General features: G+C 43.9%; 1 protein-coding gene across 1 annotated transcript in view; it reads left to right on the forward strand.

The window, feature by feature from the left end:
• Positions 1-699: 699 nt before the first annotated feature.
• Positions 700-21,395, forward strand: part of LOC115137323 (protocadherin Fat 1-like) — a 94,959-nt gene continuing 74,263 nt past the window's right edge. The window contains 3 exon segments of the mRNA XM_065024757.1: positions 700-832; positions 2,793-4,153; positions 4,156-6,081. Coding sequence (XP_064880829.1) covers positions 2,821-4,153; positions 4,156-6,081 — 3,259 coding nt within the window. The 5' untranslated portion in view covers positions 700-832; positions 2,793-2,820.

Here is a 21,395-nt window from a genome sequence, read left to right on the forward strand (position 1 = left end):
GGCGGAACAATAAGTAGTGAGAGAGCGCCATCAATCGCACATCGGTCACACTCCCATGCGCGCGGATTTGGGAACAAGATATTATTGCACATGTATTACACCGAATATTTCAACATGAAGATACTTCTTGAATAGCAGGCGTGTAAATGTGCACTCTCGTTGCATACATCGAAATTAATTTAAGGTTGTAAATAGGAAAACACTTCCCCCTCCCCATAGGCTCATAATAAAACGTTGTAGGCTATTGTACTGTATAGGCAATTGTTTACATTAATAGGGAATACCATTAATCCACGCGGGAAAAATTTGAATCAAACATATACCCAAGTAACAATTTTAATTTGCTTGGATTACCTCATAAACACTATTGGCACCGTGCGTAAATGTGGTAAAACATTGCCGACATTTGGGGAGTAAATTGTAATGTTCATGTAAAATGCAATCAAAAAGGATATTACTGCATAGGTATTGGCATGATATTTCCCCATGAAATCCTATTTTATATGATTTGCCTATTATAAAGCCTAGGAAGGGATAAATAATTGAAATTAGACTAGGGAATAGAACCGATCAAAGTTAACCGTTATCTCAATTCTTGAAGCGGGGGAGCGAGCTGGTTGTTTTATCTTCATGCCAGCAAAGTAGATCCGGGCGTGCGCAACGCGGAGAGATACTAGGGGGAATTCAGTGTGGAAGAAAGGGAGCAACGAGAAAGAAGTGGAAAGTGGATAGAGTCGCAGAGAGGGAAGTCCACGTAGTTACCATGCAGACGTTCGTACCTTACAAACTACACGAAAAACCGCCAAAATCCACGCCGTTAATGAGGCAATAGGTATGTAATGTGATGCATTCGTTTTTTTTAGCACTTTTCCTGTGTATAAGCAAGTTGTATTTGTGGTTTGTGAATCGGAGTTAAAAGTTGAGATTGTCCGAGCGGACTAGTTCTCTATAAGTGGCGCTCGAGCAGTGGACTGAAATCAGAGTACCCTTTCTTTCCCCCAGTGAAGTTGAACGTTTTAAAGTTTTTAGGGAAGGTATTAAATAGGCTACTATTGAAATGAGAGACTATGGAAGTTGGTTACTGTTCTACGCCTTTTGTATATGTGTGGGACTTGTTTTACACATTGTGCAGTGTTCGCGGTTGGGGTATTGTTGCCATTTCTTTAAACAATCGGTACGTACATCTGTCTCAGGCAATGCTGCCGCGTCTACGTGAAATGAATAGAAACGGGGACCGTTGGGGGATGGGTTGGACAATTAAACAACAGACAGAAAGCAATGATTTTATGAAGCTGTTTTTGTCTTTTCCTTTCTTCCAAGAATATGATTTCAGCCCCCCCAAAAAAACATGTCAATATAATTTCCCCCCTTCATGATTTGCCACGAATTGCCTAGTTCAACAGTTGAAAAATCCTGGATGTGTATGCAGACTTAGTTAAAAAACTTGTTTGCTTACTAGCCTGACATGACTGTGCCATAAAGCCCTACACTGGAGGCATGAAAAGTTAGCCTAATCCCCAGGGGGTAAAAAAATATAGGCTCAATGCATACTTTTTGTTGTTGAAAGTTCTCATGCCTGCAATATGCTACTAGCCCCATAAAACACACATATATTTACATGTGTCTATTGCAAACATACATTCAGCATGTGTTTTGAACAGATCTAAGGCAGCTGGACACCAGTGTCAGTCAATAGCCCGGGCTGGGATGTTTTAACATTCTCCAGTGCTTTTCCCGATGGCAACTCTTTAAAAAGCCCAAAGCGCAGCGCTGTGTTTATTTTAGCACAGCCTAAACAGAAAATAGCTAAGCTCAGGAACCAAGGCCCCAGAGTCAGTATAGATACAGCTTTTAGTGCTATAATTCAGTCTTTTTGATCATACACTATTTCCAGGCATAATAATGGATGTATAATGTACACGTGAAATCCAATACGTGCACAAACCTGTATGTCACTTCCTTTCGTATTATGACCATGTATTTTGAGTCGGTTTGCGTGTCTAGTTATGCGAGGACAGTGCAGCTTTCCTGCCATTTCCAAACCCTTTCTTCGTGCAATGTATCCGCTTGAGCTATTTGCATAATGTCATGTAAGATCAAAGAATTTCAAACATGTGCAATTTAGAAGATATAAGGAATTGTCAAATGTGCTTATTATAGCTTCGAAGTCCGTTTTCTCTTGACCTGTAATTGAATAAGTGAGAATTGAAATGCCGTACAACTATTTTGTCATTACCAATGACCTCCATCATCATTTGTACATAGAGGACTGAATTAAATGAGAACATGCTCTGATGTGAAGAGACTCGTCTCTGAATTGTGCTTTGAAACAGTAAAAAAGGATTTACGTAGTATATCTGTTCTGTTAAACCTGTTGCTGAAATCGTAAGAGGAATGCCGGCCAAGACAAATACGTTATTTGTCCTATATCTTTTCTCCCTCTCCCCCTCTGTCACAGAAAACCCATTTATCAGCCTGACCATCGTTTGTCATGCCGTTTAAATGAGCTCAGTGAGGCTCACAGTAAAGGGAGGAGTAAGGTTAGAGACCTTTGTCGAGCAGATATTAACAGCAGCCGTTCACCGTGCCACTTTAAAACCACAATTTTTGTTGGGAAGGTTCAACATTTAGCCCTTTTGCTTGTTAGCATAAAGACATATATTTTATGATGCTCTTAAATTAAAGCACTGATCCATCCCTATTGAGATTTTCTGAAAAATCTATTAAAATGTTTAATTTTATGTTTATTTATCTTTAGCTTGTTTCTGACCTTCTGTTTTGTGCGTCTCCAGGTGGTTTGGTAGAGAACACGGTACGAACATGGGGAAATACTTGACTTCACTGCTCGTGCTGGTCCTGCAGCTCCTCTGCGGCTGCACAGGGAACCAAAGGACGGAGACGGCATCGGCCCCGCAGTTCACTCACTCTGTTTACAATGCCACCATATACGAGAACTCTGCTGCTAAGACCTACTTGGAGAGTCATGCCAAGATGGGCATCTACATCACAGACCCCACCTGGGAGATACGGTACAAAATAGTGTCAGGAGACAATGAGAACCTTTTCAAAGCAGAGGACTATGTCCTGGGAGACTTTAGTTTCCTGAGGATAAGGACCAAAGGAGGCAGCACTGCCATTCTGAACCGGGAGGTCAAAGACCACTACTTGCTCACTGTCAAAGCTGTGGAGAGGGGCACCAACGTGGAGGCTCGCGCCCGAGTCCAGGTCCAGGTTCAGGACACCAACGACCTGAGGCCTCTGTTCTCTCCCACCTCCTACAGCGTCTCGCTGCTCGAGAACACGGCCCTACGGACCAGCGTGGCCAAGGTCACCGCCACGGACGCCGACATCGGGACCAACGGGGAGTACTACTACAGCTTCCGGGAGTGGACAGATGTGTTCGCCGTTCACCCCACAAGCGGGGTGGTGACGCTGACGGGCAAGCTGGATCACGCTGAGACCAAGCTGTATGACCTGGAGATCCTGGCCGTGGACCGAGGCATGAAGCTCTACGGGAGCAGCGGCTTCAGTAGCATGGCCAAGCTGACGGTGAGGGTGGAGCAGGCCAACGAGCACGCTCCTGTCATCGCCGCAGTCACCCTGGCGCCCTCGGGCGCTGACCGCGACCCTACCTACGCCATAGTGACCGTCGAGGACAGCGACCAGGGACCAAATGGGGAGATCGCGTCGTTGAGCGTGGTGGCGGGCGACCCCCTCCAGCAGTTTAAGGCCATGAGAACTAGTCCCGGGAGCAAGGAGTACAAAATCAAAGCGGTCAAGGATGTAGACTGGGACACCCAGCCTTTCGGATACAACCTCACATTACAGGCCAAGGACAAAGGAAGCCCCCCCCAGTTTTCTTCAGCGAAAGTGGTACATGTAACATCCCCTCAGTTTAAAGTGGGCCCCCCTAAATTTGAACACGCTGTTTATAGGGTCAATCTCAGTGAGTTTTCCCCTCTCCATACACCTGTTGCTATGGTAACTGCCTTGCCAAAGTATCCACAGTTGAAGTATGCTTTCAGATATAAAACAGAGAAGAATCGTTTTGCTATTAATCCAGACACTGGCTTAATCACCACAACTGGACCCATCTATGCGGATTATGCCCCTAAATTTGAACTAGAAGTTATTACCAGTGACAAAAGGCCGCGACCAAGGTTATCATTGACATTATAGATGTTAACAATAATGCTCCTGAGTTCCAACAGACCTCTTACAAGGCCACCGTTGATGAGAATGTACCCGTAGGGTCCAACGTGTTAGCAGTGAAAGCCACGGATCTAGACAGTGGCGAGAACGGGTATGTGACCTACAGCATTGCCAACGTGAGCCCGCAGCCGTTTGTCATCGACTACTTCTCTGGTGTCATCGGCACCTCAGAAGAGCTGGATTACGAGCTGATGCCAAGGATTTACAATCTCAAAATTAGGGCTTCAGACTGGGGTTCCCCTTTCCGACGGGAGGTGGAGGCATCAGTTACTGTCACACTGAATAACCTGAATGACAATAAGCCTCTATTCGAAAATGTCGACTGTGAAGTCACGGTGCCTAGAGACCATGGCGTGGGAGAGCAGATAACGACGGTGTCTGCAATTGACGCTGACGAATTGCAGCTCGTGCGGTACGACATAAAAACTGGGAATGATCTTGATCTCTTTGAGTTGAACTCCAACTCGGGTGTGCTTTCTTTGAAACGAACACTGAGCGAGGGGGAGGCAGGTAAAGTGTCCTTCCATAGCTTACAGATCAGAGCCAGTGATGGAGAGCATGAGACTGAACCAATGATAATGAACATCACTGTCATCACAGCTCGCAAGCCTGTCCAATTGAAGTGCGTCGACACTGGGGTTGCTACCATGTTGGCAGAAAAGCTTCTTCATGGCACTAAGATCCACACCCCAACTGAGCCTGACGGTAACTTAATGGACATCCATACGGTTAACCGCTACTCCCCTCAGTTTGCAGAGTCCTTCCCCAGTGTCATTGAGGTCAAAGAGGACCTTCCGGTTGGGGCTAGGGTAGTCCATCTAAGCGCCTCCGACACAGACAGTGGTTTTAACGGAAAACTGGTGTACGTTATTTCAGGAGGAGATACAGAGAGTCGTTTCATTGTAGACATGAACACCGGTTGGCTTTTGGTTCACACTCCACTGGACAGGGAAACGACGGACCACTACACACTGAATGTCACGGTCTACGATCTGGGAATACCGCAGAAGTCCTCCTCGCGTCTTTTGGATGTTAAGATCTTGGATGCTAACGATAACAGTCCGCAGTTCCTGCAAGACTCCTATTCGGTGGAAATAAGTGAAAACACACCAGTGGGGACTGAAATCGTCCAGGTGGATTCCACCGATAAGGACCAGGGAGATAACGGAGTAATCAGGTATTCAATTGTGGCCGACACTGACCAGTTTGCCATTGACGAGCTGACTGGAGTAGTGACAGTGAAAAAGCAGCTGGATCGCGAGGTGCACCCGGTTTACATTCTGAAGATCGCTGCGTGTGACCAGGCGGTTAATGATCCACAACTCGTGTCTACAGTGTTGCTAAAGGTCGTTCTTGAGGACGTCAATGACAATCCTCCCAAATTCATCCCGTCAAATTACCGGGTGAAGGTGAGGGAGGACCTCCCGGTCGGCACTGTGATTATGTGGCTGGAGGCTCACGACCCGGATGTTGGGCTGTCCAGTCAGGTACGGTACAGCCTCAGCGATAACGGGGACGGCAACTTCGAGGTGGACAAACTCAGTGGCGCGGTGCGTATCCTGCAGACTCTGGATTACGAGAAGAAGCAGGTGTACAACCTCACGGCGAAAGCCAAGGACAAAGGGAAGCCCGTGTCTTTATCGTCAACGTGCTTCATTGAGGTGGATGTAGTGGACGTAAACGAGAATCTGTTTCGCCCGTGGTTCCCCTCGTTTGTGGATAAGGGATTTATAAAAGAGGACGCCCTCATTGGGACATCCGTAATGAAAGTAACGGCTCAAGACGAAGACAAAGGAAGAGACGGAGAAATACGCTACTCAATACGGGACGGCTCTGGTTTAGGGATATTCACCATTGATGAAGAGACTGGTGAGTTTCTCACTTTTTTTCCCCCCTCTCTTTGTCATTACCATATTGCCCCTATGTGAATGCCCATTTTGTTTATCATTTATTATTTAAGGCACCAAATGGGCATGCATGAATTTTAAATGACTGGGATGTGAAAAGGGGTGTAATCCCATGTATCTGTGCAGACTATGCTTGTCTGCCCATGTCCTCCCCCATTCCCTGAAATATCAGTGGTGGGGGCAAATGGTGAATGGAGGTGAGGGTTGCTTCCTGGAGAACCGCTAAGCTTCCTGATTCCTTTCATTTTTCTGTCTGAGGGAAGAGAATTGATGGCAGGAACAGCTGGAGCAGCTGTCCTAGACCTGCAGTAGACATTCCAAACTAGTTGCCGAGGAATTAAGAGGATTGCTTAGTGATTTAACCCACTGACGCTCCCTTTTCCACGCGAGCACTTTGTTTCAATGTCGAAAAACTAGTCATATGCAAATGGCTAATGCTGCATGCTGGCTCGTCCCATATGAGATGGAACTTGTTTGTATAATGAAAGAGTTATTTTTCTGTGATTGTCATATCTGCTTTAGTATTGCAAATCTAAAAAAATGTTGTGTGTGTGTGTCTGGTGAAATGCACTTGCTGGCCTCTTTGTGGTCTTACAAAGAATATAGGAATACTTTTTTTCCCTCAGCTGCTCACGGACGTTAAAGAACCTATGCCAAGGGTTTAAAAATAAGCAGTCCGGAATTCAAACGGTTTTTGACACAAATGGCTACTGGTCACCCCATTTTGGGTGTGTCAGACCTGGCTTGCTGCCCTTGATTTTTAAACACAGTTACCATACTCTGGGTGGCTAAATGTCAGTTTTTCCCTTTTAAAATGTATTTCTGCATGGCAATATACATATTTAATGTACAAATGGGCCGGGGGAAACTTGATGCATAAAACATGAGGTTTTTAGCATATATGTAGTCTATCCCCTAAGTCTGGAAGTCCAATGCAATGTCTCTGGAAATTTAATTTAAAGATTTTAAAGTAACTACATGAGAAATTGATGAGAGGATGTTAATTTAGATTCAGGTGGAGACATACACTTTATTAAGCAGAGTAAATTAGGGCCTTCCGTGAACCTGTGGGGAAATCACACTTTCTTTGCTGGTAAATTTAGCATGACGGGATGAGCCGGCATGAAGCATGGCTCCTTAAGGACCATCTGTCAGCTATTGTGCCTGTCCAGTCTTAGTGTGATTGTTCTCTGGGGTAGTTGTCAGATTGTTGCTTGTAGATAATTCTACCTCTTTTGTTCAAAAAATACTGAGTGAAAACGTAAACAGAGTGAACTGGAGAGAGCCTTTTGATTCTTGAAATGCAATATGAAACTCATCTGAGATTGGTTTAAAAATAGCTTCGGTCCCGCTCATCAAAATTTGTAGAAACTTTCTCACACACAATGCACTCTTTAGGAAGTTGACATTTTGAAACAAAGTGCCTTATATTTAGGCAACAGAGATTTCTGCTCTGTGGTTTGTTAGTTTAGACTCTGCCCTCTGCTTGGGGCTGTGGATCCTAGGCCGAATCTCAGACGTGTTCTTGTTTCCGTGAAGGTCACCCACTTCTTGTTTGAAATCCCACTCCTGAATGTATTGGATGCAGGTCACCGGGAGCTCCTGACCTGCTCTTCCTCCCCTGCCCTCGACCTCCATGGCCTTCAGAGTGATTTATCAGAAGTGGCAATGATAGGATTGTCCTGCTATTCAGCCCCATTGTTTGGGATCACAGCCATAGCTGGTAGCAAACCAAATATGCCCAAGGCAACGGTGTGCCTCCTGGGAATCCATGCATTGACTGAAGGATTGTTTGGGGGGGGGGGGGGGGTGTTCTGGGTCTGAGCAGAGGAGGGTGTGAGGTTACCACGTGAGGATTATGCTCTACAAGAAATCGATGTAAAACAAAGGGTGCACGCCCAGCGTCGCTTTCACGCAGTCGTGCAGCAGCAGCTCGTGCTTTCCGACAAGAAGGAAAACAAGGGTTGAGAAGAGAAGAAAACAAATGAAAAAGTGGTAAAATCAAAGGATGCATGCCAGAAGCCACACACACCTTAAGCTCTGGAAAAGTGTTTTTACGAGGGGGCTAGTAAGGGAAGGTTGGCTAACATCTGTGGCTGGTTAAGTTAAATGCCTTTTGGAATCTCATGTTCTCCTTGTGCATGCTTTTATTTATTCCCGGTATCCTCTTGAACCCCTGGGTTTGAGAATGGAGGGGTAGTGATGAGGAATGTGCAAATGAAAAGGTCTTTAGTGCCCATTCGACTCCCTTACCTCTCATCTTACCGCCAAGAAGATACAATTTTGGCCCTTTAGTTTTTCTCCTTAAGCCTAAATCTTGGAACTTTTTATATTTAGTTACTAGCTTAATTTAGTTCAGTGAACAGAGGCGGAAATTAATTTATGTAACTTCAGCTTTCAATATATTATTTTACCCGATTCAGGGTTTGCTTTTGCTAACAGCAGTAATTCAGCCATTTTTTTTAGGCCAAGATAAGATGAACAAAACCCAGAAAGTTGTTACTTCTAAGATAGGAATCAACATGTTTTCCCCCTATCTAGTTCTTATTGTCCGACTGTAGACGGCTATATCTGCCAAACGTCTGGCCCGGACCCCTCTGGATCTCTGACCCTTGTATTTACTTCTGCACATCACACAAACCTGTTTAGAGCTGGGGGCTATGTGGAGCCCAGGTGAGATTTTGTGTGCAGTCCAGGCTAATTCTGTCCTTGTGTGTGTGCTCCGACACTGCTGTTGGGGTTATCGAGCTAATGGGGGCCTGACACACTTAAGGCCAGCTAGGTATGCCGCTAACCTGATTGATGTTTCCAGGGCCAGGCATGGAATCTAGTTCCTTGATTTAATAAACCTTTAGTTGGGAAAAGGAACAAACAACTGGAGCCTGTAGTCATGATACAGAGGGAAGAACAACAAGATGGACTTCTTTCACAAAGTAGGCTAGTTAAGGCTTCTAGTAAGAGGGGGGGGGGGGGTTGTTGTGGTTGGGCGTAGGAGTTAGGGCTGGGCATTGCCAGGGACCAAGATAAGACATTATCACAATACTTAGGTGCCAATACGGTATTTATTGTATTTCTCGTGATTATATTTATATATATATATTGTGAATCAATAGTGTGATTATTATTGCGATTCAATGTTCCAAACTTATTGCTCACCATATGTCTGCAGCAGAGGGGCAAGAGAGCCATGAGGAAACAGGTTTTGATCAGTCATGGAAATCAAAGTCTAAAAACTAATTGGCTCCCTATTTTAAAAGCTATTAAGGAAAAATACTGAGTTTTGGTGCAGGTACAGCCAACTAGCTCAAAACTACATTGCAATATTGTCAATACGATATATCGTAAAAAAAAAAAAATATCCCAATATGTAACTGTACCCCCCCCCCCCCCCCCAACCATCACTAGTAGAAGTTATTGTTGTGGGGTGGTCGAGGTGGTGAGTGGTATTAATTTAACCACTTGACATTCCATTCTCAACTCTTAATGGTACTTCACTCTGCAGTGCACTATAAATTCTTTTCACCGACGTCCCTATAAAAAAGCCAGTAATGCTGCCGCTGTTGCTTAGGGAAGAGGGAGGGGTGGAGGATGTTGTTTGTCATGGACTGTGCTTAATTAGTGGCGAGGTAGGCTATAGGCCTAGGCCCAATAAGTCTTGTACGGGTACATTGCTCAAATCAAATTGTATTTGTCACATACACATGGTTAGCAGATGTTAATGTGACTGTAGCAAAATGCTTGTGGTAACAATGTAAGAAATAATACATAAAAAAAAGAAATACTGCATAGTTTCCTAAGAACTCGAAGCGAGGCGACCATCTCTGTCGGTGCCATCAGTGAATCGATGTTGACCGTTCTCAAAGTAGATCAATTAGACTTGGTGCTTGCGCTAAAGGATTGACTGTCGTTTATGAGGTCATGGAAGGGTCCTCTGTGATCAATTAAGCATGTCTTTCTGTTAGAACTCCTAATACCTTGTATTTCAGCCTTTGACGTAAAGAGCTAGTTCGACCAGACTCTCGCTCTCTCTCTCGTTGTTTCTCCTCCAGGAACTGCTAGTTTCGATGCCGTTTTGACAGCACTATTGAAGTCATGTCTGTACGCTCGTTAGCCTACTTTGTGAACCGAGGTGAAAAACCAAGATGTGATGATTGAATTTGCACTGATTCACTTAACAGGAGGAAAAAGAACGGGGGGGTGAACCAAGGTGTAAGGCCTTCATGTGGTGTGTTTGCATTTATGTAGGAAATACGTAAGGAATCTCATTAGCCCCAGTGGAATCGCCTCTTCCGTCCAGATGCTCGTTGGATAATGTATGCCATTGCCCTTTGCTCATTGGATAATGTATGCGTTGCCCTTTCACTTCAAACTGGAGGCAGCCGGTGTGCTGAAATAGCTGTGTGTGGAGGCAGATGAAATAGTTTGACGTGTAATGACACAGTACTGTGAGCGTGTGTTTTCCCCTCTTCAATTTTGGCCTTCCTCCCTCCTCTCTTTCCCCAAATTGTCCCCCCATTGCCCTTCCTGACGAGAGCGAGTTAGGGCCGACCCTCGGTGATGCCAGATAGGGGAGGTATGTGGCGAATGGTTTTGTCTCTTCACGTTTGGCTGCGTTCACTATTCCAGCTATGTCTGCACCACCAAAGCTTCATGGGAGATTGATTGAACCTAAGCACCCAGGCCCGGTCCCTTCTATTTTTTTTGTTTGTTGATTCTATACACAGAAGCTCAAGCCAGAAGTGTGACTTCTTCAGCACACTCAAAAGAGCCACATGACTCGTAATGGCCTTTGCTTGAGTGCCGTTGCTGGGGGCGACAGGGCCAGGAATGTGCATTCGGGCCAAAGTTGATTGTCGGGTGCTAAATGAAAAGCACACTTTCCCCAGTTAAAGTTTGTTGCTTCTCTCTGTCCATGAAGTCTTTTTTTTAGAAACCTGTGAAGGTGCCGCGTGCAGATGGCGTGCTCGATTGTGAGTCAACTCTTGTCATGCTAATCTAGGCAATTGAGACCCGTGGCTAATAATGGTTGGTGACATTTTGTTTTATTTTTATGTAAACTACTGTAAATGATGACTCTACACACGTTGCTAATGATCGCACAGAGATTCTGCAGACACGTATGCAGTAACTACATGTTTGTCACACATTTGACAGAAAAAATAATCCAATTGATCTTAGTGAAGTTTACTGGGATATTTTCGATTGTTGAAACAGTTCTCTATCTTGGTGTGTGTTCCCCTGTTACTTTGGAAAAGAGCTGCAGGTCCCTGTAGCATGTTCACCTGAATGTGAAGTCGTTGTTCTCCTCCGATCAAAGCCCCAATCAAAAAATGGAGTTTACCGCAGTGAAAGGGTAACCGACAAAGGCTTAGCTGGCTGTTTCTTTTCAAGCATCTCTCGATATGATGCATTGGCTCTCAAAGCGTACCTGACTGAATGTCAAAGGGAAACAGTGCTTGGCTGAACGAATCCTGAGGTTTCATGTGTTGAGAGACAGCCACTTAAAAAACCCAAACGGCGAGAGATGAAGATGGTCCTTTTTGAATTCCCCGCCCGTCATGTTCGTGTTGTCAAGCTGCCAACGTAAAGACCAAAGACCGGAAACATCAGAATTACGGTAGCATGGCCAGAGACAGCAGCTTAATGGCACTGGGTTCAAATCCAGTGTTATACAGATGTAGACACTGACATGTTTAGGCCTAAGTGCAATGGTTGCCACTTAGGGTTGAAAAGCTTAGGACAGAAAATGCTGCCCAAACATGCATATAAACCCACATACTTTCCCAACCTTCCCGCCATAACTCTCAACAACCATAATGCCTTTTTATAGGCCTAAACGCCACTCTAATCTCTAATCTCCGAAGACAATAAAAATGTAATGAAAAAAAGAATCAACCTTTTGTAAATGTCAGCACGGCAGCCTATTGGAAAACGAGAGCAGGCCTATATTTCAAAGTGCCTTATCTGTCTCCAAAAAAAAAGACCTTTTCCACGGGTACCGTTTACCGCGGCGCATTGAGTACAGTCGGTGTCAGTGGGCAACTATCTCAGGGGGCTTCGTAAACATTTTGCGATAAGGGGAAAACAGACGGTACATCGCGCCCACTATCATCAGAGGAGCGGGGCATGGCACCGAAGGGCCGGGAGGGAACAGGGCTTAAATTATAACGTGATATTAAACCAGGTGGCGCTTCTCACAGGCCCGCTCCGAGGCCTTTTGAAATAATACTGCGCTCTGTGACAATGGTAGCTGCCTGGGCATGTCCCAATAGGCTTCCTCAACTGGAATTAATGGGATAAATTCTGCCAGAGAAAAATCCCATCAGGCATGTTTTCATTGCATCATTTGCCTTTCGTTCATTAAAGACTCTCACTTTCACTCTGTATCTCGCTGCGTTCTCCCCTCTCCCCCTCACTCCAGATGAATGCAGCCATTTTTAAAAGTTTTTCCTTGGGCCAGAGAATCTAGAATAGGATTCTTATTTTATTACACAGTGTCATCAAGCTATAGTTTTGAATATCTATGCCGCTTTAAAACGTTAATGCCCCCCTGGTCTGTTGATGCAGTTTTAATAAAGGGCAGTTGTTTAGTGCTTTTAGATAGTTCCCTCCCCTTTTAAGACCATATGATTATGTAGAGTGAAGCACACTGCTGCACATTGTTAAGATGGCTGAAATGATTCAGTTTGTCTAAAGTTTTAAAGTACCATTTCCCCTAAGCCCAGCTGTTGATAGCTCTGTTTTATGCCTCCGGTGGCGATTTTATACAAAATGCACAATGTTGCGCGAAGCGGAGGTGGTTGGTGGGGGCACAACTCAGAGGATCGCCGGGTCAAAGAGAGATCAAATCACATTTTGTTACAAGTGTAGACTTTACTGTTAAATGCTTACTTTACAAGCCCTTTCCTAACAATGCAGAGTTAAAAAGTATGCAAATTTGCAAAAATGAATGGAAAAAAACACAATAAAATATTAGTAACACAATAAAATAATGAGGCTTTATACAAGGAGTACCGGTACTGGAGTCAGTGTGTTGGGGTACTAAGTAGTTGAGGTAATTGTGGTAATAGGTACATGTAGTTAGGGTTAAAATTGACCAGGCAATCAGGTTCGATAATAAACAGAGTAGCAGCAGTGCATGTGAAAATGTGTTGGTGTATGCCTGTAGTGTCAATATGCATATGTGACGTGTTTGTAAGCGAGTGTGTGTGTGCGCGTGTGCGTGTGTGTGTGTGTGCACGTCGGTGTAGTACGTGTGAGTCCAGTGAGTGTGCATAGAGTCAGTGCAAAAAAATAAATAAAATGGGTGGGTGCAAGTAGTCCGGGTAGCCATTTGATGAACTATTCATCAGTCTTATGGCTTGGGGGTAGAAGCTGTTCAGGAGCTTTTTGGTCCCAGACTTGGTGCTCCTGCACAGCACGGCAAGCGGAGAGAAATGCGCTTTTGTTTTGAGAGACTCTGTGTGAACTCCTCATGCAGCTGTTTTGATGACTGTTTTCCCAGATCTACACTAATGTACTGAATACCCGCTGAATGCTGGTCACTCTTCAAAGCGCCACCATATTTCGTCAATGACCCCGATACGGTCTTTGACACTTCAATAGCCTGCCAAGTCCTATTTTGCATGGTGATTCTAAGCCTTTGGCCGATGCATTACCGTGTGTAACTCAAACTGTCCGTATTATTCAGAAATATCCATCATTCTATAAAGTAATAAAGATGATGAGTGTGAAAGCGAGATCTGTAGGCTTTGTGGGTATCCCACGGGGTGGAGTTTTTCTGCTTTGGCTGCACTTCATAGCCTTGTGAATTTTTCAAACGTTTTGGGCATTAACACTTACAGTATGGGACCGAAAAACGTTAGAAGTGCAGGGCTAGGCTAGGTCTTAGCTTCTGAGAACTCTGGGATCCAAAGAGATGATTTGATTTCGCGCTGGGGGCATGGGAAGCTTAGCTCAGGACTCTTTTTCCTAATACACCCAGGGCTCTACGTGCTGGAGGAATTTGAAGCATTCCACCAGAGCCGTTGGAAAGAGAAGAGGGTGGGGGGTGGGGGGGGCACTGAGAAAGTTTTTATGTAAGCATGTGAGGCAGGAGTCCTAAGAAGGCTGAGGAATGCGAGGGGAAAGGAGAGCGGAATTACCGAGAGGTAGTTCAAAGCAAACGTTCTGACTTTTTCAAGTGCAGAGCAAGGGAGTGCTGGCGTAAGCCGAAAGAGCTGATCTCTCGGTCTTGAGAAGACACGTTTTTGTTCTCTCGTGGTCTCCGAAGCACGTACATTATTCCTGCACGGTCTCTTGGTGTGAAGGTCATCGGGAGATCATCTCGACTTCTGTAGATCTCTTTGTCGACAATAGAAAGAAAAACTGTGAAAATAGTTTTTCTCTGGGCCGTGGTAAAGTTGACTGCAGCCTAATTCCTCATTACACGTTTTCAATGCCAGAAAAATATGATATTGACTCAGTTTCTGAAGTAGACATCGTGCGTCCATATGAAAATAAGCACTGGGGATAAACAGGATTTTGCAAATCCTAATCCTCTTTTGACAACCGGTAATCTTTTTGGCGCTCTAATTTGTTTCAATTGCCAGCTTTTGATATCCATGGCATGTGCAATCCTCTCCATTTGTGGCGACACCATTGTAGCTACAAGGCCTTCTGGGGAAAAGATTGTCTCGCCCCCCCCCCCCCCCCACCCACTATGTACACCCTTTCATGACAGGGACCTTGGTCCTATACATGCTAGAAATACTGAGTACACCTCATCCTCTGAACTAAATAGGGAACATCATAGTGTAGTTCCGCAGGTACTACTCCCACCGTGCGTTACTTTTTTGTTTTGGCCTGGATCCGCTGGATATATCCAATCCACTTAAATGTCTTCTGTCCTCAGACCTCCTCTGCCATTTTCCTCGGCGCCTCGAAGCACAACCATGTTATCTCGCCATTTTGTCAAAAGCAACACTCAGCGGCTGTGTGTTGTGCAGCGGACTTCATCCAGCCTCCCCGCTGTAACTAGCTATTGAGTAAATGTCACGGTGGACCTGTTTCCGGAGACTGATTGAGGTTGCAGGTAGCCTAGTGGTTAGAACTTTGGGCCAGCAAAAGGTTGCTAGATTGAATCCCTGAGTTGACAAGGTAAAAATCTGTCGTTCTGCCCCCGAACAAGGCAGTTAACCCACTGTTCCAAAGCAGTCATTGTAAATAAGAAGTTGTTCTTAACTGACTTGCCTACTTATATAAAGGTTAAATAAAGATAAAATGAATACAAATTGAAGCAAACACACTTTGTAGTTCACACGCCTACATGACATGGCAGAAATGTAGGGACAGCGTTAGCCCGTTAGCTCTTTTTATTGTGTAGCCTAGCTGCTGTGCTAGGTGGCTGTCGAAGGTGTAGCTGTAGGGTATGCAAGGAAGAGGGAAAGAAAGGGGGGAGAGAGAGAGAGCAAATCTGTCTGTGTAGGTTGCCTAGGCTTTGTCAACTGTTTTTATTGCCCCAAGGGCACATTTTGTAACTTCCTCATTGACTAGCCTAGAAATATAGGTGTGGTGGCTAAATACCTCAGATTCACGATTTATACAGCTAACTATTGTTTCAATGCTTGGTCGATATATGCTTGTCTTCTATTAGGTTTATTTAAAGCCAGTCACGCATTCATGTTTGAATAAAAAGTAGATGTCAACTGAAATTGTCCTTGTGTTCAGAAAGAGCTGAATTGAAATGGTTCTCTTTTTGAATTGAACTATTCTAGGCGTCAGAGCCTCAAACTATAAAAAAGATACAAGATTTGGACTTTATTACTTCCGCCAGTCAACCATTACAATGCTATCGTACCAGTTGGCCTTTACTTACCACAGTTTAAGTTTCCTGTGAGGGGTGAGTTTGGGTCAAGGTTCTCTATGACTATGCAGCATTGTTTTTAGTCACCACTGGAATGAATGAATGAATGAATTACATTTTCATTTCGTGTCAAATCGTTATGTTGGCAACCCATCCTATCCGGGATTAATTGAAACATACACAAACATTGCAATAATTCACTGTGATAATTGCTCTAGCGGTGCAGAACAGTCATATAAAGCCATCTTCTCTATGCTGATAGCTTTAGGGTTGGCTGCTAAAAGCCTGACGCTCATGAGCGAGTGGAATGAAATGGTATAGGTGCGGTGGCTAAATGATTCATCATTTACACCCTCTGTCAGTAATTATCCAACCAGCTATTGATTTGATATGTTTCGATAGATGCTTTGTCTTCTGGTATGTTTATTTAAAGCCAGTCACCCATTCATGTTTGAAGAAAAAAAGTAGATGTCAACTGAAATTGGCATTTTATGTTCAGTCGGAGCTTCATCGAAATTTGAATTGAACTATTCTAGGCGTCAGAGCCTCATCAAAACTATTTTTTTTTAAAAGATACGAGATTTGGACTTTCTTCCTTCCTTCCGCCGGTTCGACCATTACAATGCTATCGTTCCAATTACGGCCTTATCTACCGCGGTTTGTTTAAGTTTCCTGTGAGGGGTGAGTTTGGGTCAAGGTCCTCTATGACTGCAGTCTTGTTAGTCACCTGTAGCAGTGCAGAACTGCACCAATATAAAGTCATCTTCTCCATGCCGATAGCTTTAGGGTTGGCAGCGGGCACTCTGACAGCCTGACACTCCTGAGCGAGTGGAATGCTTCTGCTATGCCAGTGTCTCCCAGTCAAACGGATGAGCACTCGAGCATGGGCGTTACGTTGGCACAGGCACAATAAATGTCTCATCCCTCTCGTTCTAGCTGTCTCTCTTTTACCTAGTCTCTCACACACACACAATTAGTCTGAATAGCACACATTCTCACCCTTACACACAGACACAAAAATGTATAACACACACACACACACGCACACACACACACTCTCCCTCTTAGTTTCTCGCTCCATTTTCTTTTACCCACTCAACCGCTCTCTCCATCTCATCCTCACTCCTTCTTTTCCCAATCTCCACCCTCTCCCTGCCTCTCACTCATACTCTTTCCCCATGCTCTCGCAGGACGCTAGCAGTCAGATTAGCGCTCACATTTCTTATTCATGCCTCACATTTGCAAATCTGTTCCTCCCAGAAGCTCTGTGAGTGCAGTGAGTAGTCGGCAGTGCTTCCGTGAGGAAAAACTCACACTTGCACATTTTGACTGCGTTTTTTTTTAGTGGCAATATATACGTTTTTGTTATCTGTTTACTTCATTATATAATCACTATTTAAATTTTTTATTTCCGCCTCACGATGGCCCTTTGGGTGCATTTCACATTCGGCGCCAGCAAGCCTTGACAAGCCTGTATACCCATATGACATCGACCATATTACACCCTGCATGCCTTCAGAAAGTATTCATACCCCGTAACTTAATCCACATTTTGTTGTGTTACAGCCTGAATTCAAAATGGATTAAATCTATATTTTTTTCTCACCCATCTACACACAATACCCCATAATGACAAAGTGAAAACATGTTTTTAGAAATGTTTGCAAATGTAGTAAAATAAAGAACAGATAGCTTTAGGGTTGATGCATTTGAGTCATCTGAGTCAATCATTTATAGAAGCACCCTTGGCAGCGATTTACAGCCGTCTTTCTGGGTGTCTCTTAAGAGCTTTTGACACCTGGATTGTGCAACATTTGCCCATTTATTCTTTAAACAATTCTTCAAGCTCTGTCAAATTGGTTGTTGACCATTGCTAGACAACCATTTTAAGGTCTTGCCATAAACGTTCAAGTAGATTTAAGTAAACTGTAACTCTGACACGCACTGCATTCTTGGTAAGCAACTCCAGTGTAGATTTCTTTTGGGGGGACGGATGATGCAAGTTGTCTGGGTAGCCATTTGATTAGATGTTCAGGAGTCTTCTGGATTGGGGGTAGAAGCTATTTAGAAGCATCTTGGACCTAGACTTGGCGCTCTGGTACCGCTTGCTGCGCGGTAACAGAGAGAACAGTCTATGACTAGGGTGGCTGGAGTCTTTGACAATTTTTAGGGCTTTCCTCTGACACCGCCTGGCATAGAGGTCCTGGATGGCAGGAAGCTTGGCCCCAGTGATGTACTGGGCCGTACGCACTACCCTCTGTAGTGCCTTGCGGTCGGAGGCCGAGCAGTGATGCAACCCGTCAGGATGCTCTAGATGGTGCAGCTGTAGAACCTTTTGGGGATCTGAGGTCTCCAGATTTGAATATCCATATATTACTGGCTTAGTACACAAGGGGGCACCAAAACACACGAAAAAGCCCATTAGGCATCCTTTACTAGAATGCTAACAAAGCTAGCACAAGTTATCCAGCTAATAAAGTTATACATATGTAGGTAAATGACCGAATGTCATTTTTGTTGAGTTTGGACATTACAAGCGAATGTGAACGAGAGCTATTATGCAAATGAACAAAGTTTTGACGCATGCTTGTCTGAATGAAGAGCAGTACTGTGTACCCGCTGTGTCTGTGTGGAGTCTGGGAGGCGCTAGGGCAGATGGGCCTAGAACGGAGCGGAGAGAGAAAACGGAAGTATATTAAGACGCGGTGGTAGTTGTACAGAAAACTCATTCAAAGGGCTTTGACTTCTCAAACACGGCAGAAAGCTAAAACAATAGAATGCCGCGTGACCTTATTCATTCAGCCACTTACTTAGATAACTAGCAAGTTAAACTTAGGGGTCGCCCTATCAGAATTATTTGTTTTTCGTGGCCCAAAATTTTAAATAAACGTATAAGAAATATCTCGCTACGTTTTTGTAAATGCAGATCTACATTGCTACTTATTGTAATTTTTGCTCAGCATCAAACAAATGTGGTGCTTCAGTTGCACGTGTCCACTCGGATGAGAATTCACGAATGGGCATTCTATCAAACGACAGCGCTCTGACTGATGTGGAACTACTTTTCTCTGAGACTTTTCTCGGTGTAGCCAGCTTACTTTTCTCTGGTAAAATGCAGTATTAACTTTAAGCAAAACATTAGGAAATGTAGCTGGTTACGTTTATTCTATGATAAACGTTAGAAATATGATGGCCATGCATCTTTTTTTTGCTTTATCATTGTAAGCTCATTTACTTGTCTGGCTGCCAGCCAAATAGTGTTGCACTTCTGTTGTCGTCTGATGAAATTGAAGCGATTTTCTGCCGAATGTGTTGCACAAATGTATTTTCTGTGAAAGAAAAACTATAGTTGCACGTCGCTGATCACTCTTTTGAAGCAAAAAAAAGACTTGACTTTCAATATAAACGCGATACCTGTCAATACACAGCTGCTCCCGCTTTCTCCCGTTGTGCTGGTTCAACTGTTCTAGGGAACTAATGAAAAATAACTAATGTTCTAGGGAACTAATGAAAAATAAGGTGACGGGTGAAATGAAGAACGCAATCTGCTTTATCTCCTAACGTATTGCACAAGTTGACTGCATCTATTTACTTAAAAAGTAGCTACAAATATTAAAATGTACGGTATACTGTCCAAGCCTAATACCCATAACATGATGCTTGAAAAGATGGAGAGTACAGTATTTTTGCAGTATTACTTTAGTGCCTTCTTGCAAACAGGATGCATGTTTTGGAATATTTGTATTCTGTACAGGCTTCCTGCTTATCACCTAGACAATTCAGTTAGTATATTGGAGTAACTACATTTTAGCATTTTGGTCATATAGCAGATGCTCTTATCCAGAACGACTTACAGTATTGATTCCATAAAATGTTTCTACAACAATGTTGTAACTACAATGTTGTAACTACACTACACTGTTGTTGATCCATCCTCAGTTTTCTCCTATCACAGCCATTCAACTCGGTAACTGTGTTAAAGTCACCATTGGCCTCATGGTGAAATCCTTGAGCAGTTTCCTTCCTCTCTGGCAACTGAGTTAGGAAGGACGGCTGTATATTTGTAGTGACTTGGTGATTTGATACACCATCCAAAGTGTAATTAATAACTTCACAATGCTGAAAGGGATATTCAGCATCTGCATTTATTTAACCGATCTACCAATAGGTGCCTTTCTTTTCGAAGAATTGGACAATTTATTACCTCACAACATTTCAGAATATTGTCTGAAGGCAGGTTATACCCTCACATGGCTGTAGGAAGTGTTATGGAGTGTTACAGTGCTATCCATTTCCACCTTTGCCACCCTGCCTCCCGGGCCTTATTACACACCTCAAGCTAACCGCTAACCCTGGCTAGCAGTAATGATGAGTAATGACACGAAAAGCACCTCAGACTCAGACATAAGATACAGTAACTCTGAGGTGACTAAAATCTCTGAAATCCCTGAAAAGTGAAATGTCAGTGACAGGTGTTGGAGATTTCTTTTTTTCTTCTCTCTTTGTTCGGAATATTTTTTATTCCCCCCCTGAGGTGAAAGGTAGGCCTGTCTCTCGGTTTACAGACCTTCAGTGCAACTCATTGAGTTACAGGGAGCAACAAAGGGTTTTGAAAGGCAGGCAGTAGGAAAAGTAGGATTGGTGCCATGGAGCAGTGTGTTATCGTTCTTCCCTATATGGCACACTAGGACAGTATGCGATTACCGCTTGCCTATACGTGGCAAACAGGCCCACGCCCTGGCTTTATTAGAATTTATTACCGTCGGAGGTGTGCCGGGCCAATGAGCTCACTTTTATTGCTTTCGATAACAGGTCATTGGGACAATTTAATTTTTTTTTAATGTTCACTTAAATTGCATGGAAAGAGATTTTCTTGAGATTGTCTTCTTAACAACTGAGTCATTTCCTATCGCTCTACCCCTGACATGCCATAACCCAAGTCTGCCTAATGATCAGATATATTTTTAAAGCCCCAAATAAAATGTACATGAGAAACCACATCATAAATGTTGGGTAATCCTCAAGGGAAACAACTGTGCACCCATCCAGAGAAGGATGGCTGACTAGCCTACTTTCTAGTTGGCTGTTTTGATGGTTCCACCACTGATCTCCGTTCAGTCATCGGGGGTATTGTTGTGAAATGTTTGTCCTAACAGGTCTTTGAAAGCTCCTCTGTTTGCTCAGCTGAAAGCTATAGGCCCCTCATGGCATATGGCCTGCTGTAAAAATCCAGGCCTGTCATGTAGAAACAGACAGCAGGGTCTGATGTTAATAGCAACCTTCTACCCTACCATATTCCCCCTACTGCTGTGCATCTACACCTACCCATGATTACGGAATGAGTTTCTCTCTCTCTCTCTCTCTCTCTCTCTCCATATCTTTCAAGTGGTATCTATACACTGGAATTTTTTTTGTTTGCCTAAGTGTTTTGT

The sequence above is a fragment of the Oncorhynchus nerka genome, linkage group LG11 (genome assembly GCF_034236695.1).
Source record: "Oncorhynchus nerka isolate Pitt River linkage group LG11, Oner_Uvic_2.0, whole genome shotgun sequence".
NCBI lineage: Eukaryota > Metazoa > Chordata > Actinopteri > Salmoniformes > Salmonidae > Oncorhynchus > Oncorhynchus nerka.